This window comes from Salvelinus alpinus, chromosome 28 (genome assembly GCF_045679555.1).
Source record: "Salvelinus alpinus chromosome 28, SLU_Salpinus.1, whole genome shotgun sequence".
NCBI classification, from domain to species: Eukaryota; Metazoa; Chordata; class Actinopteri; order Salmoniformes; family Salmonidae; genus Salvelinus; species Salvelinus alpinus.
In genome coordinates, this window is record NC_092113.1 from 19,509,154 (window position 1) to 19,525,971 (window position 16,818).

At 44.3% G+C, this 16,818-nt stretch overlaps 1 protein-coding gene across 5 annotated transcripts in view; it reads right to left on the reverse strand.

Moving 5' to 3' along the window:
• Positions 1–3,308: 3,308 nt before the first annotated feature.
• The window catches only part of LOC139557347 (msx2-interacting protein-like), a 41,274-nt gene continuing 27,764 nt past the window's right edge, over positions 3,309–16,818 (reverse strand). For 3 of the 5 annotated variants that reach the window (XM_071372036.1, XM_071372035.1, XM_071372039.1), the window contains exons 5-15: positions 15,841–16,056; positions 15,571–15,722; positions 15,335–15,460; positions 15,070–15,183; positions 14,827–14,940; positions 14,598–14,698; positions 6,616–14,500; positions 6,082–6,417; positions 5,718–5,912; positions 5,387–5,545; positions 3,309–5,239 (exon numbers count right to left, since the gene is read on the reverse strand). In XM_071372036.1, coding sequence (XP_071228137.1) covers positions 5,108–5,239; positions 5,387–5,545; positions 5,718–5,912; positions 6,082–6,417; positions 6,616–14,500; positions 14,598–14,698; positions 14,827–14,940; positions 15,070–15,183; positions 15,335–15,460; positions 15,571–15,722; positions 15,841–16,056 — 9,530 coding nt within the window. In that variant the 3' untranslated portion in view covers positions 3,309–5,107. The remainder of the gene's footprint in view (positions 5,240–5,386; positions 5,546–5,717; positions 5,913–6,081; positions 6,418–6,615; positions 14,501–14,597; positions 14,699–14,826; positions 14,941–15,069; positions 15,184–15,334; positions 15,461–15,570; positions 15,723–15,840; positions 16,057–16,818) is intronic. The other 2 variants (XM_071372038.1, XM_071372037.1) reach the window with 1 other exon arrangement.

Genomic DNA, 16,818 nt, shown 5'->3' on the forward strand with positions numbered 1-16,818 from the left:
TGCACGGGGGCATTGTCATGCTGAAACAGGAAAGGGCCTTCCCTAAACTGTTGCCACAAAGTTGGAAACACAGAATCCTCTAGAATGTCATTGTATGCTGTAGCACTAAGAACTAAGGGGCCTAGCCCGATCCATGAAAAACAGCCCCAGACCATTATTCCTCCTCCACCAAACTACAGTTGGCACAATGCATTCGGGCAGGTAGCGCTCTCCTGGCATCCGCAAAGCCCAGATTCGTCTGTCAGACTGCCAGATGGTGAAGCGTGATTCATCACTCCAGAGAACGCGTTTCCTCTGCTCTAGAGCCCAATGGCGGCGAGCTTTACACCACTCCAGCCGACGCTTGGCATTGCGTATAGTGATCTTAGGCTTGCGTGTGGCTGCTCGGCCAGGGAAGCCCATTTCATGAAGCTCCCGACGAACAGTTCTTGTGCTGACGTTGCTGCTCTGTGAGATTGTGTGGCCTACCACTTCGGGGCTGAGCCGTTGTTGCTCCTAGATATTTCCACTTCACAATAACAGCACTTACAGTTGACCGGGGCAGCTCTATCAGGGAATAAATTTAATGAACTGACTTTTTGGAAAGGTGGCCTCCTACTGTATGACGGTGCTACGTATGGAGATTGCATGGCTGTGTGCTCGATTTTATACACCTGTCAGCAATGGGTGTGGCTGAAATAGCCGAATCCACTAATTTGAAGAGGTGTCCACATACTTTTGTAAATACAGTGCCTTTGGAAGGTATTCAGACCACTTCCCCTTTTCCACATTTTGATACGATACAGCCTTATTCTAAAATTGATTAAATTACTTTTTTCTCTCATCATTCTACACACAATACCCCATAATAACAAAGCGAAAATAGGTTTTATAAATGTTTGCAAATGTATATATATTTAAAAAAAACATACCTTATATACAGACATACCTCATTTATGTATTCAGACGCTTTGCTGAGACTCAAAATTGAGCTCAGGTGCATCCTGTTTCTAAGGATCATCCTTGAGAGGTTTCTACAGCTTGATTGGAGTCCACCTGTTGTAAATCCAATTAATTGAACATGATTTGGAAAGGCACACACCTGTCTATATAAGGTCCCACAGTTGGCAGTGCATGTCAAAGCAAAAAACAAGCCATGAGGTCGAAGAAATTGTCCGTAGAGCTCCGAGACAGCATTGTGTCGAGGCACAGATCTGGTGAAGGGTACCAAAACATTTCTGCAGCATTGAAGGTTCCCAAGAACACAGTGGCCTCCATCATTCTTAAATGGAAGAAGTTTGGAACCGGGGGAGAAGGGCCTTGGTCAGGGGGGTGACTATGAACCCAAATGGTCACTCTGACAGAGTTCCACTGTGGAGATGGGAGACCCTTCCAGAAGGACAACCATCTCTGCAGCACTCCACCAATCAGACCTTTATGGTAGAGTGGCCAGATGGAAGCCCGCTTGGAGATTGCCAAAAGGCACCTAAAGGACTCTGAGACCATGAGAAACAAGATTCTCTGGTCTGATGAAACCAAGATTGAACTCTTTGGCCTGAATGCCAAGCGTCACTTGGAGAATGGTGTGGGGATGTTTTTCAGCAGGGAATGGGAGACTAGTCAGGATTCAGGGAAAGATGAACGGAAGTACAGAGAGATCATTGACGAAAACTTGCTCCAGAGAAGGTAGGACCTCAGACTGGGGCAAAGATTCACCTTCTACAGGACAACGACTGTAAGCACACAGCCAAGACAATGCAGGAATGGCTTCGGGACAAGTCTCTGAATGTCCTTGAGTGGCCCAGCCAGAGCCTGGACTTGAACCCAATTGAACATCTCTGGAGAGACCTGAAAATGTCTGTGCAGTGACGCTCCCCATCCAACTTGACAGGGCTTGAGAGGATCTGCAGAGAAGAATGGGAGAAACTCCCTAAATACAGGTGTGCCAAGCTTGTAGTGTCATACCCAAGAAGACTTGAGGCCGTAATCGCTGCCAAAGGTGCTTCAAAAAAGTACTGCGTAAAGGGTTTGTATACTTATGTAAATGTGATATTTAATTTTTTACATTTTTATACATTTACAAAAAGTTATAACCTGTTTGTTTTGTCATTATGGGGTAGTGTGTCAATTGGAGGGGGGAAAAAACAATTTAATACATTTTAGAATAAGGCTGTAACGTAACAAAATGTGGAAAAAGGTCAAGGGGTCTACATACTTTCCGGATTTACTGTAGAGGGTACATGACAGGATGGCGTTTTGAGGCTGATAATGGGATGAAAGAGCAGAGGTGTGCACTCCCTCAGATGTCCAGTGGCAACCTCAATGTATTTTGAGAACCTCCATTTTCACAACCTCAGCCCTTCTACATCTCTTTGTCTCCCTTTTCTCTCTGATACGATATACTGTTATGAAAAGTTCTGTATTATTTCATTAGGTATGGGGGATGAGTGTTTCAATTACCAGAAACCACAGTTGACAATTCAGGAAGAAGCCATTATTTAGGAAATATAGAACATCCTTGTAGGCTGAAATTGAGGGCTATAAAACCATGATGTACAGTTGGGGAACTTGGTCTCTTCGCTGCAGGCAGTCCCCCATTAATTTCACCCTTTTCAGTACCTCCAAATATGAGTCCCTGCAGGCCTGACTGCAAAACACCACTATCCTCACCACTATCTCACCATTGACATTCCTCTGGGGATTCTCCAGTTGCTTTTGAATGTTACAGGAGCAGCAGGAAACCCACATTTTCAGGCACAAGTCTTAAAATTCTCCAAACCATGGAGCCCTATAGCCTCGGGGAGGATAAGTACAAAAGTGCAACTTTAACTGCCCTTCCCTTGTGCCGATTCCCGTTTTAGACATTTTTCCAGTCACTAATCTTCAAACTGCTTCACAGAAATTCAAAATATGGCTACAGATTATCAGATACAAATGTCTGACTTGCTTTGCAAGACTAAGAATGCAACTTCTCTACGCTCTCTCCTATGCATGTACTGTTGATTTTGTTACTGCAGTTGCCTTGTGTATACATTTGTGACAGTTCTTAAAAAACAAATTTATGAGAGGCATTTGCCCACAAACTAGGATTGTGAACTAATAGTGCAGATACAGGACTCAGACTCAAAACATAAAATGGCCATGGTAGGCTTTAGGCTACAGACACGTGCAAAATACTTGCCTATGCTGACATCTTGTGACTTCAAGGTGCACTGCAACATATAGTAATAACATTATGATAAACTGTTGACATTTTATTATCATACAGTAATGTATCTATAGTGGAACAAGCCATACCAAGACAACTGACACAATCAAGAAAACGCCAATCAAGAGTGACAGACCATTTAATGATCTGTAAGTATGTTAAACAACCATTTTACAGTTTAAAATGTCCTCATAGAGGAACAGCAAAATACACAAATTATGAAATAAGATTTGATCAAAAGACAGTTTAAGATTTTTTTTTGTATTTTCTTGTCATTTGTATATCAAAATTAAGTGCCTTCAACATTACCATGAGAGTATTCAGCCTGCAGTAATATAAATATTTACAGCACAAAAACTGAGAATCATGGTTTACTTTCTGCATCGGTTCACAACTAGCTGTGTCTCTTTCAGACTGCCTTGTTTTGTCACACAAATCAAAATATGAGGACCCTGAACGGAGACAGTAATACGGGAAAGTACGCAAGAGCACAGATTGGGAACATGAGTATTTACAGCATTGGCTCAGGGAGACACTAGTTCAGAGAAAGGAAAGAGAGATGGACAGTTTACACATCCATTCCTGGCATTGTTTAAAGTTCAAGTCACATTTGTTGCCTCATGGATTGGATTTCCCCTTTACTTCTTCAAGTTAAGCATGCTACAGCTGTCATTTAGTAATTTGCTTTTTGACTTTGAGAACACATATTGGTATCCAGGAGTATTTTCAGAGGAACAGTAGGGGGCAGTGGATGACACAAGGAGAGAGAAGGACTAAATGTACTAGTTTGTTAAACTGTATCCACAATTCAACATCAAATAGAACTGTTAATGGTACTCAATGGAAATGAGGACAGGATTTCACAATGGAGTAGCAGTAGGTTGTAACAGGTTGGGCTGATGAAGAAAATATATCAAAAACAGAGGCTATTACAGTAGATCTGAGTGACGAATACAAATTCAAGTATGAAAATAGGTTCATATTATTTAGATACATTGTGGTGATTTTTACTTTGAAAAATAAATTTTGGCACATAATCAATTCTAAAAACATTCAATTCATAAATGTCACTGGACTGAGTTTTGTTGGGGTCCTTGTCAGTTGCCACCCCCCTCCCCAACATTTTAAAAGTGATCATCTGTCATGTAATCCACTTGGTCTCCCTAAATCTTTTTAATCTTTAAACATTAGACTTGAAAAGGAGGCAAATACAAATTCTATATTCTTTATATATATATATATTTTTTTAATTTTTTGTCCCCTGTAAGTATAAACTGTACAACTCAAAGTTCCCATATAGCTTCCTGGGGATGGAACATTGAGGAAAGCTGACTGGAAATGAAGTAGAAGGAAATTAAATTGGCAGAAGAATAAAAGCCGTACAAAAGATTGGTCACTGGAGCATGTCTATTATAATATGTGTCCTTTTTTTCTCAATCTGTAAAAATGTCATGTTTTTGATTTCCTTTTTGATTTTGTTTTCTCAACATAGAAAACAATAACGACCAGTCATTGCGCTAAGAAAAAAAATCAAACATTATTTAGATAAGAGTGAAAACATCCCTTAGCCATCCTTCTAATTTAGTTCCCCTTGTCCCCTTCAATACTTAGAAAATCAAGATGCAATCCAGTTATCCTTCAACAATGGCAAAAGCGAAATGGACGATCATAGAATTGATCATCAAAACTCCTAATCCACCCTTCCGTATGCTCTCAGTAAAGGCAGAGAGTTGTGGAATCAGAGGTGGTAGGATGATTTAAGGACTTGGTGAAGAGAAATACATATTTTAAAAACAAAAAATGGTCAAACCCATCCAAACTATGAGGCATTTCCAGTTTTCTAAACTGGATGAAAGTCCAAAAAGGCTGGTGTTGGCTTGGTGTGGGTTCAAGAAAATTGAGTTTTTTTATGGAGAGGTATTACACAGAGGCAATGACAATCATGAGGTGAGGGGAGATGCTGGAGATACTGTTGAGAAGGTCGGGGGCAAGCCGGCACAGGTGTCTCTCTGAGAACTCACACGGTGGGAAAATCTGCACCACATATGCCGGCTGGGGAAGGAATAGACAAAACACATGGTTTGAAGTCAGTTCAGTAGCATACTCCCATCTCCAACTAATGTTTACTTGAATACAGAAAGGAACATGTCTGTTTGAAAATGGATGCTTACATGGCATAACAGTCAATGCACAACATACCTGGTTAGAGCCGGGGTTGGGGACGTTGATGATCCCAGCTGCCTGTTTTTTCTGTAGGTAGGTGATGAAGCCTCCTTTAAGGAGAAGGGTCTGGCTGAGAACGTCCTCCTGATCTCGTCCACATGGCAGAGCTAGCAAGAGGCAGTAATCATTCTCCACCTGTAAACAACAACCCAATCAAATCGGTTGAGCTTTCTACTGAAATATTAAGCATGTTTACATTCACAGTTGTAATGAGAACTAGCTGCCTGAATAGAAAACATCACCAAAGAGCGTCCTAAGAATCGTGATAAAAATGCATTGTTTTAATGGCGAACAGCTAGCATCTCACCATCATCCTGCGAGCCACACCCTCCAGCTGGGATGCTTCCAGTCTCATCCTCTGTGCAATGCGGAGTGGGGCACCTCCCTCCAGGGGCGGCAGTGAGTGGTGAGTCAGCACATTGTTGCCTGAGACAAAGTGGAGCTGCACGGCAACTGAGTCATTCTTCAGTGCCAGCAAGCCTTGCCACACTATGGGGTATGTCTGCACAAACAAAAGTAGAGCAAAGACAGGTCAGATAAATAGGTTAAATCTTAAGTACAAGCAATATTACCTAAACGGATTTCTAATTCTAATCTTACAAATGACGACTGAATGTCTTCAGTATTGTCCCTCTAGTAATTGTTCTAATTCCCATGATCAACCTCATTACCGTTAAAAGCTGCACCATATCGACGGACCGGTATCCTGAGTGCCCCAGTTTATCCTCAGGGCGCAACTCTGAGGAACTTGAGAGGGGTGCTGCTGGAGGGCTCGACATGAAGACTGGTGGGCCCTTCTGCAGAACTAGCTCTTGCTTGTGGGAGAGAGCCATGGGAGATGTATAAGAGGGTGAAATGGTGTCCCTCTGTATCCGGGGCATGTGGGATAGGTCCATGGAGGTTGTGTGACGGAGGTGGGAGTTGTCCGATTTGGTTTCACATCCTCCACCAAGTGACCCAGCAGATAGTGACTGAGACAGCTTTCCCCTGTGGCTGAGATCAGCATCCTGAGGAAATAAATAAAAAACAAGATGTTTAGAAACATAAGTAATAAATAGGACTACAGTGATGCATGCATAGAAGTAATCATGTAGGAGAGAAACAATGTAATAGTAGAAGTCAACCCTAACTGAAAACACAATGGCAAAAACACTGAACAGATGAAAGCTTATAAACTAATGAACTTGCATGCATTGTTCTCTGACCTGGGAAGGTGTGATGCCGCGGGAAGCCAGGTTAAATCCCATCGAAGAGTGACTGGAAAACTGGGAGTGGAAGTCCCGCATATCCCTGTACACTGGGAAGGAGCCAGCGCCGCCTGGATGAATCAGCTGAACACCTTGAGGATGATGATGAGGAGACACCATAACAGGGACGGATGAATGGACCCCCATGATCCTGCTGCTCTCGGTATGAGGTGGGTGAGACATCTTTGCTTCCAATGGTTTTGGAGTCTCCTTCCCCATCTGTGTCATGCCTTTTCCAACCAAGGGACTATTGGAAGCAGCAGAGATGTTGGTAATTGAGGTTGCTCCTGCCTCAGGAGTTCGTGACTGACGTCCCTCTGCGATGGTGTGCTCTCCTAGCTGATGGTGCATCAGGATGCGCATGTCCCGTATGTCTCTGATGTCTCGGGAGGCCATGCTGTACTGGTCCAGATGTAGACCTGCATGATGCAGCCCTCTCTGTTTCTCTGCCTGCATCATCATCACATCTGACTGGAGCTGGGGTGTAGAGGATCTGCACAGCCCCTGGTGGTAGTGCCTTATGTCCTCCTCGGCGCTGCGGTCTGAGGCTCCCCGAGTGGGGCCCACGTGGGACTGCACTACCATGTCTCTGATCACGGCTGGTATGTTGGAGCGCTGAGGAGGCCCAGTGTGGGAAGATGGTAGGAAATCTGCCCGTCTTCCGTAATTCATTCCAGAAAGGTGTGGGGTGTTCATCCTGACCTCGCCGTGAGAGAGGCGACCCATAGACACTGACTGGGTGACGCTATGCGACACTGGGGTCATGATAACAGACTGCTCTGGGTGGGGGTGGTGCATACTGGAGATGTACAGAGACATCTCAGGCATTCCAGGATGCAAAACCATAGAGCTGCCATGGGGGGACATTGAGTTGCTGGGAGGGCAAACTTTGGCAAAGGGTGAAGGTGAGTGGCCTGTTGTTCGAGGGGAATAGGGCTCTTGCTTGAGGTGTGGGACTGACTGATCAGTTGGGGTACTGGGACTAGGACTCATACGGTTTCCAGTCAAAGATGGGTGATGTGGATTCATGATTGGACTGAGGTTGGATGTCCTGTGTGCCTTTGCCATATCCGCCAGCATTGGTATGGATTCTACTCCAAGCCCTTTCTTGTACATCAATACTTGAGGACTAGTGACCGGTTGTTGAATCATCTTTGGTTGAATCATCATTACTGTGCTACCCTGAAGTCCAGTGTGATATGACGACTCTGACTTGTCAGAACCAGGACTCTCCTGCTTAATGGTGGAGATGACAGGCTGAAAATTGTATGACTGGCCAGTTAAGAGTACCCCAGGGTGTGCGTACCTTGTGGGTGTCAGGGGTCCCTTCGGGGTGGAAGGCTGGGATGGGGTAAGCGGTTCTTGCTTAATCTGAGATTTAGAGACAGACTGCTGGAACTCTATGTCAACTGCACTGGCTGGTGGGATCTGGCTAATTTTGGCGCTGATCCGTTGAGGTCCCTCTGTTTTTTGCCCTGAGTAACTTAGTACTACCACACCCTGTGATGTATTCACCCTGAGGCCAGGACTGGAGTCTGTGTTGTAGGGTGTGCTCTCAACTACAGACCATCCTCTGCTGTTCAAATCCTCTGCTGCATCCACTCCATGGTAACGATTGTTCTCGTTCATACTTGATCCGGATTTCTGTTTGGGTAAAGATAGGCCAGCATTACGGTTACTTAGGGAGATTCGAGGTGCTTCCTCAGTATCATAGGGCATTGGAATCCGGCTGATGACAGAGGTAGTAGGCGAAGAAATGACTGAATGCACTATCTTCTCTCCAAAGTTCTGATGGGTCTCAGTGAGCGGGGAAGGTTTTTGAAAAGTGGGATGTGGTATCAAAGGCGAGGTTCTGTCTTTAAGATGCTTGTGCCAAGCGGTCATTGTGTCAGACGAGTTCTCATTCTCTGACATGCGAATGTCTGCCAGCGTTGTCGTTAGGACTGTAGTAGGGATGGCATTGCTGTTTGATGCTGATACATATTTGGGCTCCATGAGGATCTTTCTTAGAGTGCTGGAGCTAGGGTCAATATCCGATGCCTTAGTATCAGGAGGCATGGGTGGATTTGCTGACTGGTTCCCAAGTGCAGTTACTGCTTGTGCAGAGGGGGTGACTACATTAACTTGAATTGCAGGAGTAGCATGAATTCTACTTTCTTCAGATCTGGGAAGCCAGTCTGGTGAAACAGGCATCGTGCCTGGGCGGGGTGGAGGGACATTCAATTGGGTTGGATATGGTTTGAGGGCAAGGGATGAAGAAAGAGCAGGGGATACTGCAGATAGCTGTAACTTTTTGAAATGAGGAGGACTCTTGGTGCTAGAGTGAAAGGCAGATTCTTCAGGTACGGGTTGTTCCACAGCAGGTTGTTCTGCCTCCTTAGGGGTGTCTACAGTCATGGTGCATGTGACATCCACTGTTGCTGTAGCAGTAGCTGCCTTAGAGTTGATGATTTCCATGTCTTTAGGAATGGACTCTGTTGGCTTGATAGGGGAGGTCTCAGCTTCTGGTACATCTTCAGTAGTCTCTCCCTTCCTGTTGATACAAGCCTTTCGTCCCCTGGACCTCTTTGGAGTCTTAGCTCTGACTGCTTTCCCTGTTTTCTTGGGTGTTTCTGGTGAAGGGGAATCATCTTGGACAGAGGCCCCAGAGACAGATGATTCAGAGGCTTTAGCATCTGGCATCAAGGGCTTGACACTGGGAATCAGAACTCTCATCCCTGGGTCTGGGTCAATAATGTGTTTTTCTGGTTCCAAAACATCATCGGCAGAGGGTGAAACCAGTGGCTCTGGTGTAGGGACAAGTGCAGTGTAAGTGGGAGGAGCTGTGAACCCATCTGTATCAGTAGATATGTCTTCAGCAGTAATGGAATCAATGGCAGCAGCCAGTTCGGTTTCACTGGCAGGATTAGCAGACTTCTCCCCCTCCATTTCATCCTCTGGTTCTACAGTGACAGGGGGCAGTAGGGTACGTGGCTCTGCAGGTGGTTCCTTATAGGGTGGAATAGGTTTCTCAACTGAAAGTTTGGCAATATTCTCCACTGCCCGTTCCAGTTCCATCTGACGTGCCAAAAGAGCGGCTGCTGGGTCCACCGGTGGTTCAGGATCTAATAGAACGTCATTTTCCTCTGGGCTGAGCTCTGCTGCTTCTTTCAGATACTGAGTCCTTGTTTCTTCTTTATCTAGTATTCCTGGTTTGGCCTTTTTAACAGTGGTCTCAAAAGATTCAGACTCATCCTCCCCAGAGCAAAGCAACCCTTTCACATCATCTAAGCTTACACGAATCTCAAAGTTTCTCAAGCAATGCAATTTATCCTCTGTCACCAATTTGGCATTTTGTGTCAACCTTGGTGCTTTTACTTTCCCACTCTTTTCAGATTGTTGTCTTTTCTCTACATGGGTAGATTCTATCCTCTCAATGTCCCCTTCAGATAACTTTTTTGCAATTTGATCAGTTAGATCTTTGTCTGTTTTGTCTTTCTGTGTTGGCAAGCATTGCTTTGCTTCCTCTAATAATGTCCCTGCTTCTTCAGACTCATCTTTTATTTTGGGCTCAGGCTCTTCAGTATTATCACCCGACTTCTCTCCTGTTGATGTTGCACTCTCAGATTGTTTGTCTACTCTACTTGCTCTCCTGCCAACAGAGGTTCCAGTAGGTGAAGACACTTGAGCGGTCTGCACTTTCTGCATACGGGGTGAATGCCACCCCTCAGACATTCTTAAACCCTCTCCAGTGTTCACAGGCTCTTTGATATCAATGTCTTCCTTTGTTGCTTTCTGTGAGTCTCCTTTCACTGGTGACACATCTTCCCCTTGCCTGCGTGACTTGGATGGGCGACCTCGCCTTGTGTTAGTAGATGTGTTCAATGTGTCCTGCTGCAGCTGCTGCACTGGTTCTTTGTCAACACCACGTTTACGTGTGGCGCGGGAATACTCCACCACCTCTTTACCTGGTGGCTGGGCCTCCCCTTCAGATGGTGTGGCATAAACAGACCGAACATTTTGGCGTCTAGTCCTTCCGGGGAATAGGCTTGATTCATTCTCAGGGTCAAGGGCATGAACTGGTGACTTGGCTGTGGTTATAGGCTCTGATGATATTTCTCCTTGTGGAGATGAAGACCTTTTCAGCTTCTCTCTGTCAATTCGCTCACTCTTTCGAGTAACTGGTTTCTCAGAGACAACTGTTTCGGGAGGCTTCAGGATTTGTGTTACGGACACATTTGGCTTAGCCCTTTTACTCTTGGGTTGTTTGCGAATTGGCTTTGCTGGTTTCAGTTCAGCCTCTGAAACTGGCATGTGAACCTCATGGGAAGCTTCAGATTTCTGAGGTGTGTCAAAGTCCTTAGAACCTGGTTTCTCTGGTTGGACCTCCATTTTTACCATGTTCATATTCTCTTCAATCTTGGGGGAAGCAGAACAGGGGAATTTGGCAGCCTCTGCATCAAAACAACTTAATGAGGCACCAGGAGTGGAAAGCTTTTTATCAAAGAAAGACGCATGATCCACTGTAATATTGCATTCAGTTGTAACTTTGGGTTCACATAATTCCTCTCTAGGTTCAACTTTAACCTCAGCCTCTGAAAGGACAGACCGTAGGGGTGTGATTACAATCGAGGATGGTGGTTGGATCTCTACTATTGGAGGAGATTGGGATAGGGACAAATCACGATTATGTTCCACTTTTTCCTCTTTAATCGGTGAGACAGTCTGTTCAGATGAGGAAGTTAAAACAGCCTCTTTCTCCTGCTGTGGCAATATCTCTCTGGGTGAAGGAAGAAACAGTGAAATTGGCAGGATGAGAGAAGGGCCGACTGATTTAATATCAGTCTTCTGCATGACCTCTGAAACCTTGGAAGACCCTTCTTGTTGTTCATTCTGAACTTCTTCTCCTTCACTCTTATCAACCACATCAACGCTTTCAATTTCTGGTGGAAAGTGGTCCCTTGAGGTCTCCTTCTGTTGTTGAAGCTCTAGAAAGCGGCTATGAAAAAGCACTATGGGCTCTTGAAGGTCCACTCCTCCTGGCTCAGGTTGTCCTTCGACAGAATCCTGTTTGGAAAGATGTCTACCAAATCCCGACTTAGGATCTGGATCTTTGCGCTCAAGATGTTGCAAACGCCGTGAATCTTGCTCAAAGATTGAACTATGAAGAAAACGAGAGGCAAACAGCTCCTGCCGTTGCTGATCCTCTGCTTTGGGGTCCTCCTTTTTGTCATCCAGTTTACCTTCAGAGTCAGTACGAATCTTCTTCTTCTTCATGTACCAAGACGGGATAGGTCGTGGTGCAGACTCTGCCTTTTCTTTGTCTGATCTACTGCGAAGACTTGCAAAGCAAGAGTCTCTGTCAAGAAAGGACCAATTATCCTCCCTTGAGGAGGACAATGACTTGGCTCGCTCAAGAAGTGCTTTTGTGTCTGGAGTTATAGTCTTATCTAATGCAAAAGAATAGAACTTATTCTTCTCCAAGGAGCCTGAGAAATTCAGGTCTGTCAACCTTTCTTCACGTTCCCTGAGGATAGAGGACAGTGAAGTGTTGGGCTTAGGGGGGTGGTTTTTGTTCTCCCCATCATTATCTGAATCTGAATACACTTCTCCAGGCTCTAGTTCACGCACAAGACGTTTGCGAATGCTTTCAGGTTTCACAATGCTACTGGGGAAAGTCATGTCCATTCTGAGGAAGTCAGATTTGATTCCGCTCTCCCATCGTTGAAGTAGCTCCTCATCACACCCAAGCAATGTTGTCTTAGACTTAGGAAATTCTGTGTTCGGGGAACTGAGACTATTTGGTGTCATGTCCAAGCTGTATTTCAATGAATCTACATGCGAGTAGACTTTGTCCTCTTTTTCAGGAGAGTCTTTAGTCTCTTTATTGGTAACTGATTGTGATAACTGGGAAGCACACACTTCTTCATTTGAGGGAAAGTGACCAGAGCCAGAAAAGGCTGTGACACTCCGGCAAAGGTCTTCATTTAATTCCTGGGAAGACCTGTAGTGTTGTTCTCTCTTAGCACTTAGCAAATCAAAATCAAAACTATCAGATTTCTTACGTTTGTTAGATGGAGAATCATGTGTGACATCTTGACGTGATTTTCCTACCTCATGCAACAGACTGCGACGTTCAAAGTCCTCTGTGTTGCTGCCTTGTGGGCTTTCAGTTTTATCTGATTTGTCAGGCTCTTCTAGCTTCTGCCAAAGCCGTTGGCTCTGTTTCATTTGTTTTTTGCAGCTCTGAGAGTGGTCAATGTCAGACGCAAGTCGTTCCTCAGTCTCCCCTCTGCTTTTGTATAGTCCTACACCCTGCTCGCCATTGACTTCTTGCGGCTGTACCTTGAATGCGTCTTGTTCAAGACTCCCATCAGAGATTTTCATGAGACTTGAACTCCTCCGGATATTTGATCCCCAAAACTCAATTTTCAGACAGGGTGGGTCTAATGGATCGGTTTCATCTTCTGTTGGCTCTCCAAGTCGTGACTGAAGTTCCAAACTGAGTCCAAGGCCCATTCCCATGGAGACAATATCAGACTCTTGTTTATCTTTAGGACTGAAAACAGTAACAAGTCTCTCAGATTTAGCCTTGCAATGCTCTTTCTTATGAACCCCTTTTTGCAATAGGCTCTTGTCACCCTCATTCTCCTCTGCCATTGCACTGTCGGCTGGCTTCCTGAGTCCCAATCTACCACACTCTTCCTCTTCCTGACTGGCCCTCTTCAGTCGATCGGTCTTCAGCATGGATTCTTCAAAACGCCTCTTTCGTGCAGCTAGACGGTCAACATCCACAGAGTTAGAACCATCAAACCCAGGGCCAGCTTTCATATGTATTTTGGCTTTCATTTTAACATCATTTTCTACAACTTCAACCAGTCTTGCCATGTTTTTGTCTTTGGGCACCTTTCTATGCTTGATTATATCTCCTTTTTGAGGCTTTATGTGAAAGGGAGGACTGTTCTGGTCACTTGAGGGTGATTCAAGACGAATACTGTCATTCCCACGTTTTTGTTTTTCTAGGACAGCATGACCAAGCGATTTTCCTTCCTTCTCCTTCACACGCGTTAGCTGCACCACACAAGGTGGTAGGTCTAGCTGTCCTTTGCCCGAGCCTTCTTTTTCCTTAGGAGGAAACTTGCTGACTTTGCTTCGAAGGCCTGGACTACCTTCTCTTTCAAGTTCAGGGTACGTCTCAGGCGATGGAATGCTGGGAGATAGCAACTTAAATTTCCTCAGCCTCAGTTTCTCGCCTTTCTCCTTTTCACCCTTCTCCTTGCACCCGGCCCGCCTTTCCTTTTCACCGCCAATACCACGTTCAACTTCAAAGGATCTCTCCTTCTCTGGCTTATCACTCTTATTATACTGGTCAGGGTGTTCCTTGTCAGGCTTGTCAAATCTTGGAGGTGAGGGTGAACTGCAGCTGCCACTTTGCTCTGAGGATCTACAGCAAATGCGGCGATCAGAGTCACTTGGTAGACGCTCAGAGAGAGAGGGGGACACTGTAGGACTGACAGGGCGATTAGGGTGAGAAGGGCTCTGGCTGTGTTCAATTGTCCTCCGCCCATGGTCACGTTCACGGTCTGTTTCAAAGCGCTCCCTCTCACGCTCCCTCTGCAAGTAACTGTATTTGCGGATGTCCTGCTCATAGGGGTCTCTGTGATCTCTGTATTCACGCGGGTCATCAAAGTAATGTGGGTCATAGAAATCTCCCTGGTATGGGTCCCATTCAGTGTAGGACTCGCGGCTTCTGGCAGGTAACTTGCGACGGGGGTCTTCTATTAAGGCTCCTCCAGGTGTTCGCACATTGTTGTCAAAGAATGGCCGTTCAATTGCAATCTCATATTGCGGCCTGCGTTCATCACTGAAAAACACAAAAATATACTCAGGAACCAAAATTATTATATTATTTTTCAATGGGGATCTGTGACAAAGGAAAACTAGAGCTAAATTATACAAACCTTCCTTCAGATAGGATTTCATAGAAGTCGCGAATGTCCTGCCCAGATGCCTGCATTGAGCGATAGAAAGCCATCTGACTTTCCTGATTGGCAAAGTCCACCTGCAAACAAAACACATGGAAATTGATAAGGCGGACAAAAATTATTGTTTGGACTATGGTCTTCAATCATCTGGCCTATTCCCCCAACCAACAGGCATTCTAGTTCAAAATATGTTTTTTCTGCTGACCTTAATTTTGTTGCCACCAATCTTCCAACCCTTGGTCTCTTTGACAGCGGCCTGTGCATATTCAATGTTTTTATACAGGATAAGGGCCATTCCTTTGGGTCTGTCAAATACAACCTGTGGTGGGAGGGGAGAGAAGTATGACAAAATTTGGTAAAACTATATGATCTTCCTTTAGATAACATGTGGAATGAAATGAAATGTGTCATGAGAAAATGGCTTAAACAGGAAAAGCAGCAGGCTTACCTTGACAACATGTCCATAACGACAGAAATGACGAGTGAGATATTGCTCTGTGATGTTAGAGGCTAAACCATCCAACCAAACACAAGTTGTGGGCATGCTTTTTCCAAATCCCAGCTGTAAAAATAGGGATAAATAACATATCAACAATATTATCCTGTTGACAATACTCCTGTCACTACTATCAACAACTAAAATCTCAGTTGTACATTCAAAATAAGTGTTTTGTGTAAAATGTGAGTTGTAAAATGTGAGTTGCTGTCCTCACCTTTAGCCTATTGTTGCAGAGGTACTCTCCATCCATCTTCGTTATGGCCTTACAAACACTGCCAATGTCACAGTACTGTAGAAAGGCATACTGAGGGGCACCATTAACTTTCTTGATGTCAATATCCTATGTGAATGGAAAGAAAGGCAACACTAAATTTAGAGAGGCAGTGTTGAATTAGGCAATTCCTCCCTCACAAAATCTCCTTTGCAACATGCAGAATGTATTTTACATACCACTATCTCCCCAAAACGCTGAAAGATATTGAGCAGGTCATGGTAGCTGGTGGTCTTTTCCAGGTTGCCAATAAACAGAGTTCGTGTGGCTTTGGGGTGAAACTCGTCTATCCTCTCATCCAGAGGCCGGAACTCATTCTCGCTTTCAGTCTCTAAAAAGAGAAATTAATGTTTTCATAAACCTGTTTAAATAATGTTTAAAAAGGTAGAGCCCAGAGATTTTCCTGGTCAGGTTAAGTGGTTAGGAAAAACTTAAGCCACTTTATATACCAGTTGTGGACGCACCAGGGCCATTCCAGATGATGACCTCAATTTGCATGCCAAAAAACAGCTTCCCCTTTGACGCGCCAAGGGCCTTCTCCTGGTCCTCTTGCTGGCGAAAGAACACAAGTCCATAGCGCTCCTCTAAAGCTCCATTGATTTGCACAGACGTCACCTTCCCATACTTCTTGAACTCATGGAACAGGCCATCCTTCAGACTTGTATCTGAAAGAGGGAAAAAATACAATATAAAAGCTTGACAAAATACTTTGTGGTGCATACAGTGCACTCGGAAAGTATTCAGACCCCTTCACTTTTTCCACATTTTGTTACGTTACAGCCATATTCTAAAATGGATTAACTATGGCTGCAATCCCGGTAACGGGATGATATGACAACAGCCAGTGAAAGTGCAGGGCACCAAATTCAAAACAACAGAAATCTCATAATTAAAATTCCTCAGACATACATGTTTCTTATACCATTTTAAAGGTAATCTTGTTGTTAATCCCACCAAAGTGTCCGATTTCAAATATGCTTTTCAGCGAAAGCACTACAAACGATTATGTTAGGTCACACCAAACCACAATAAGCACAGCCATTTTTCCAGCCAAAGATAGCAGTCACAAAAAGCAGAAATATAGCTAAAATTAATCACTAACCTTTGATGATCTTCATCAGATGACACTCATAGGACTTCATGTTACACAATACATGCATGTTTTGTTTGATAAAGTTCATATTTATATTTAAAAAATCTGAGTTTACATTGGCGCGTTACATTCACTAGTTCCAAAAACATCCAGTGATAGTGCATAGGCACATCGTTTCAACAGAAATACTCATCATAAATGTAGATGATAATACAAGTTATACACATGGAATTATAGATATACCTCTCCTTAATGCAACCGCTGTGTCAGATTTCAAAAGAACTTTACGGAAAAAGCAAACCATGCAATAATCTGAGACGGAGCTCAGAACAAG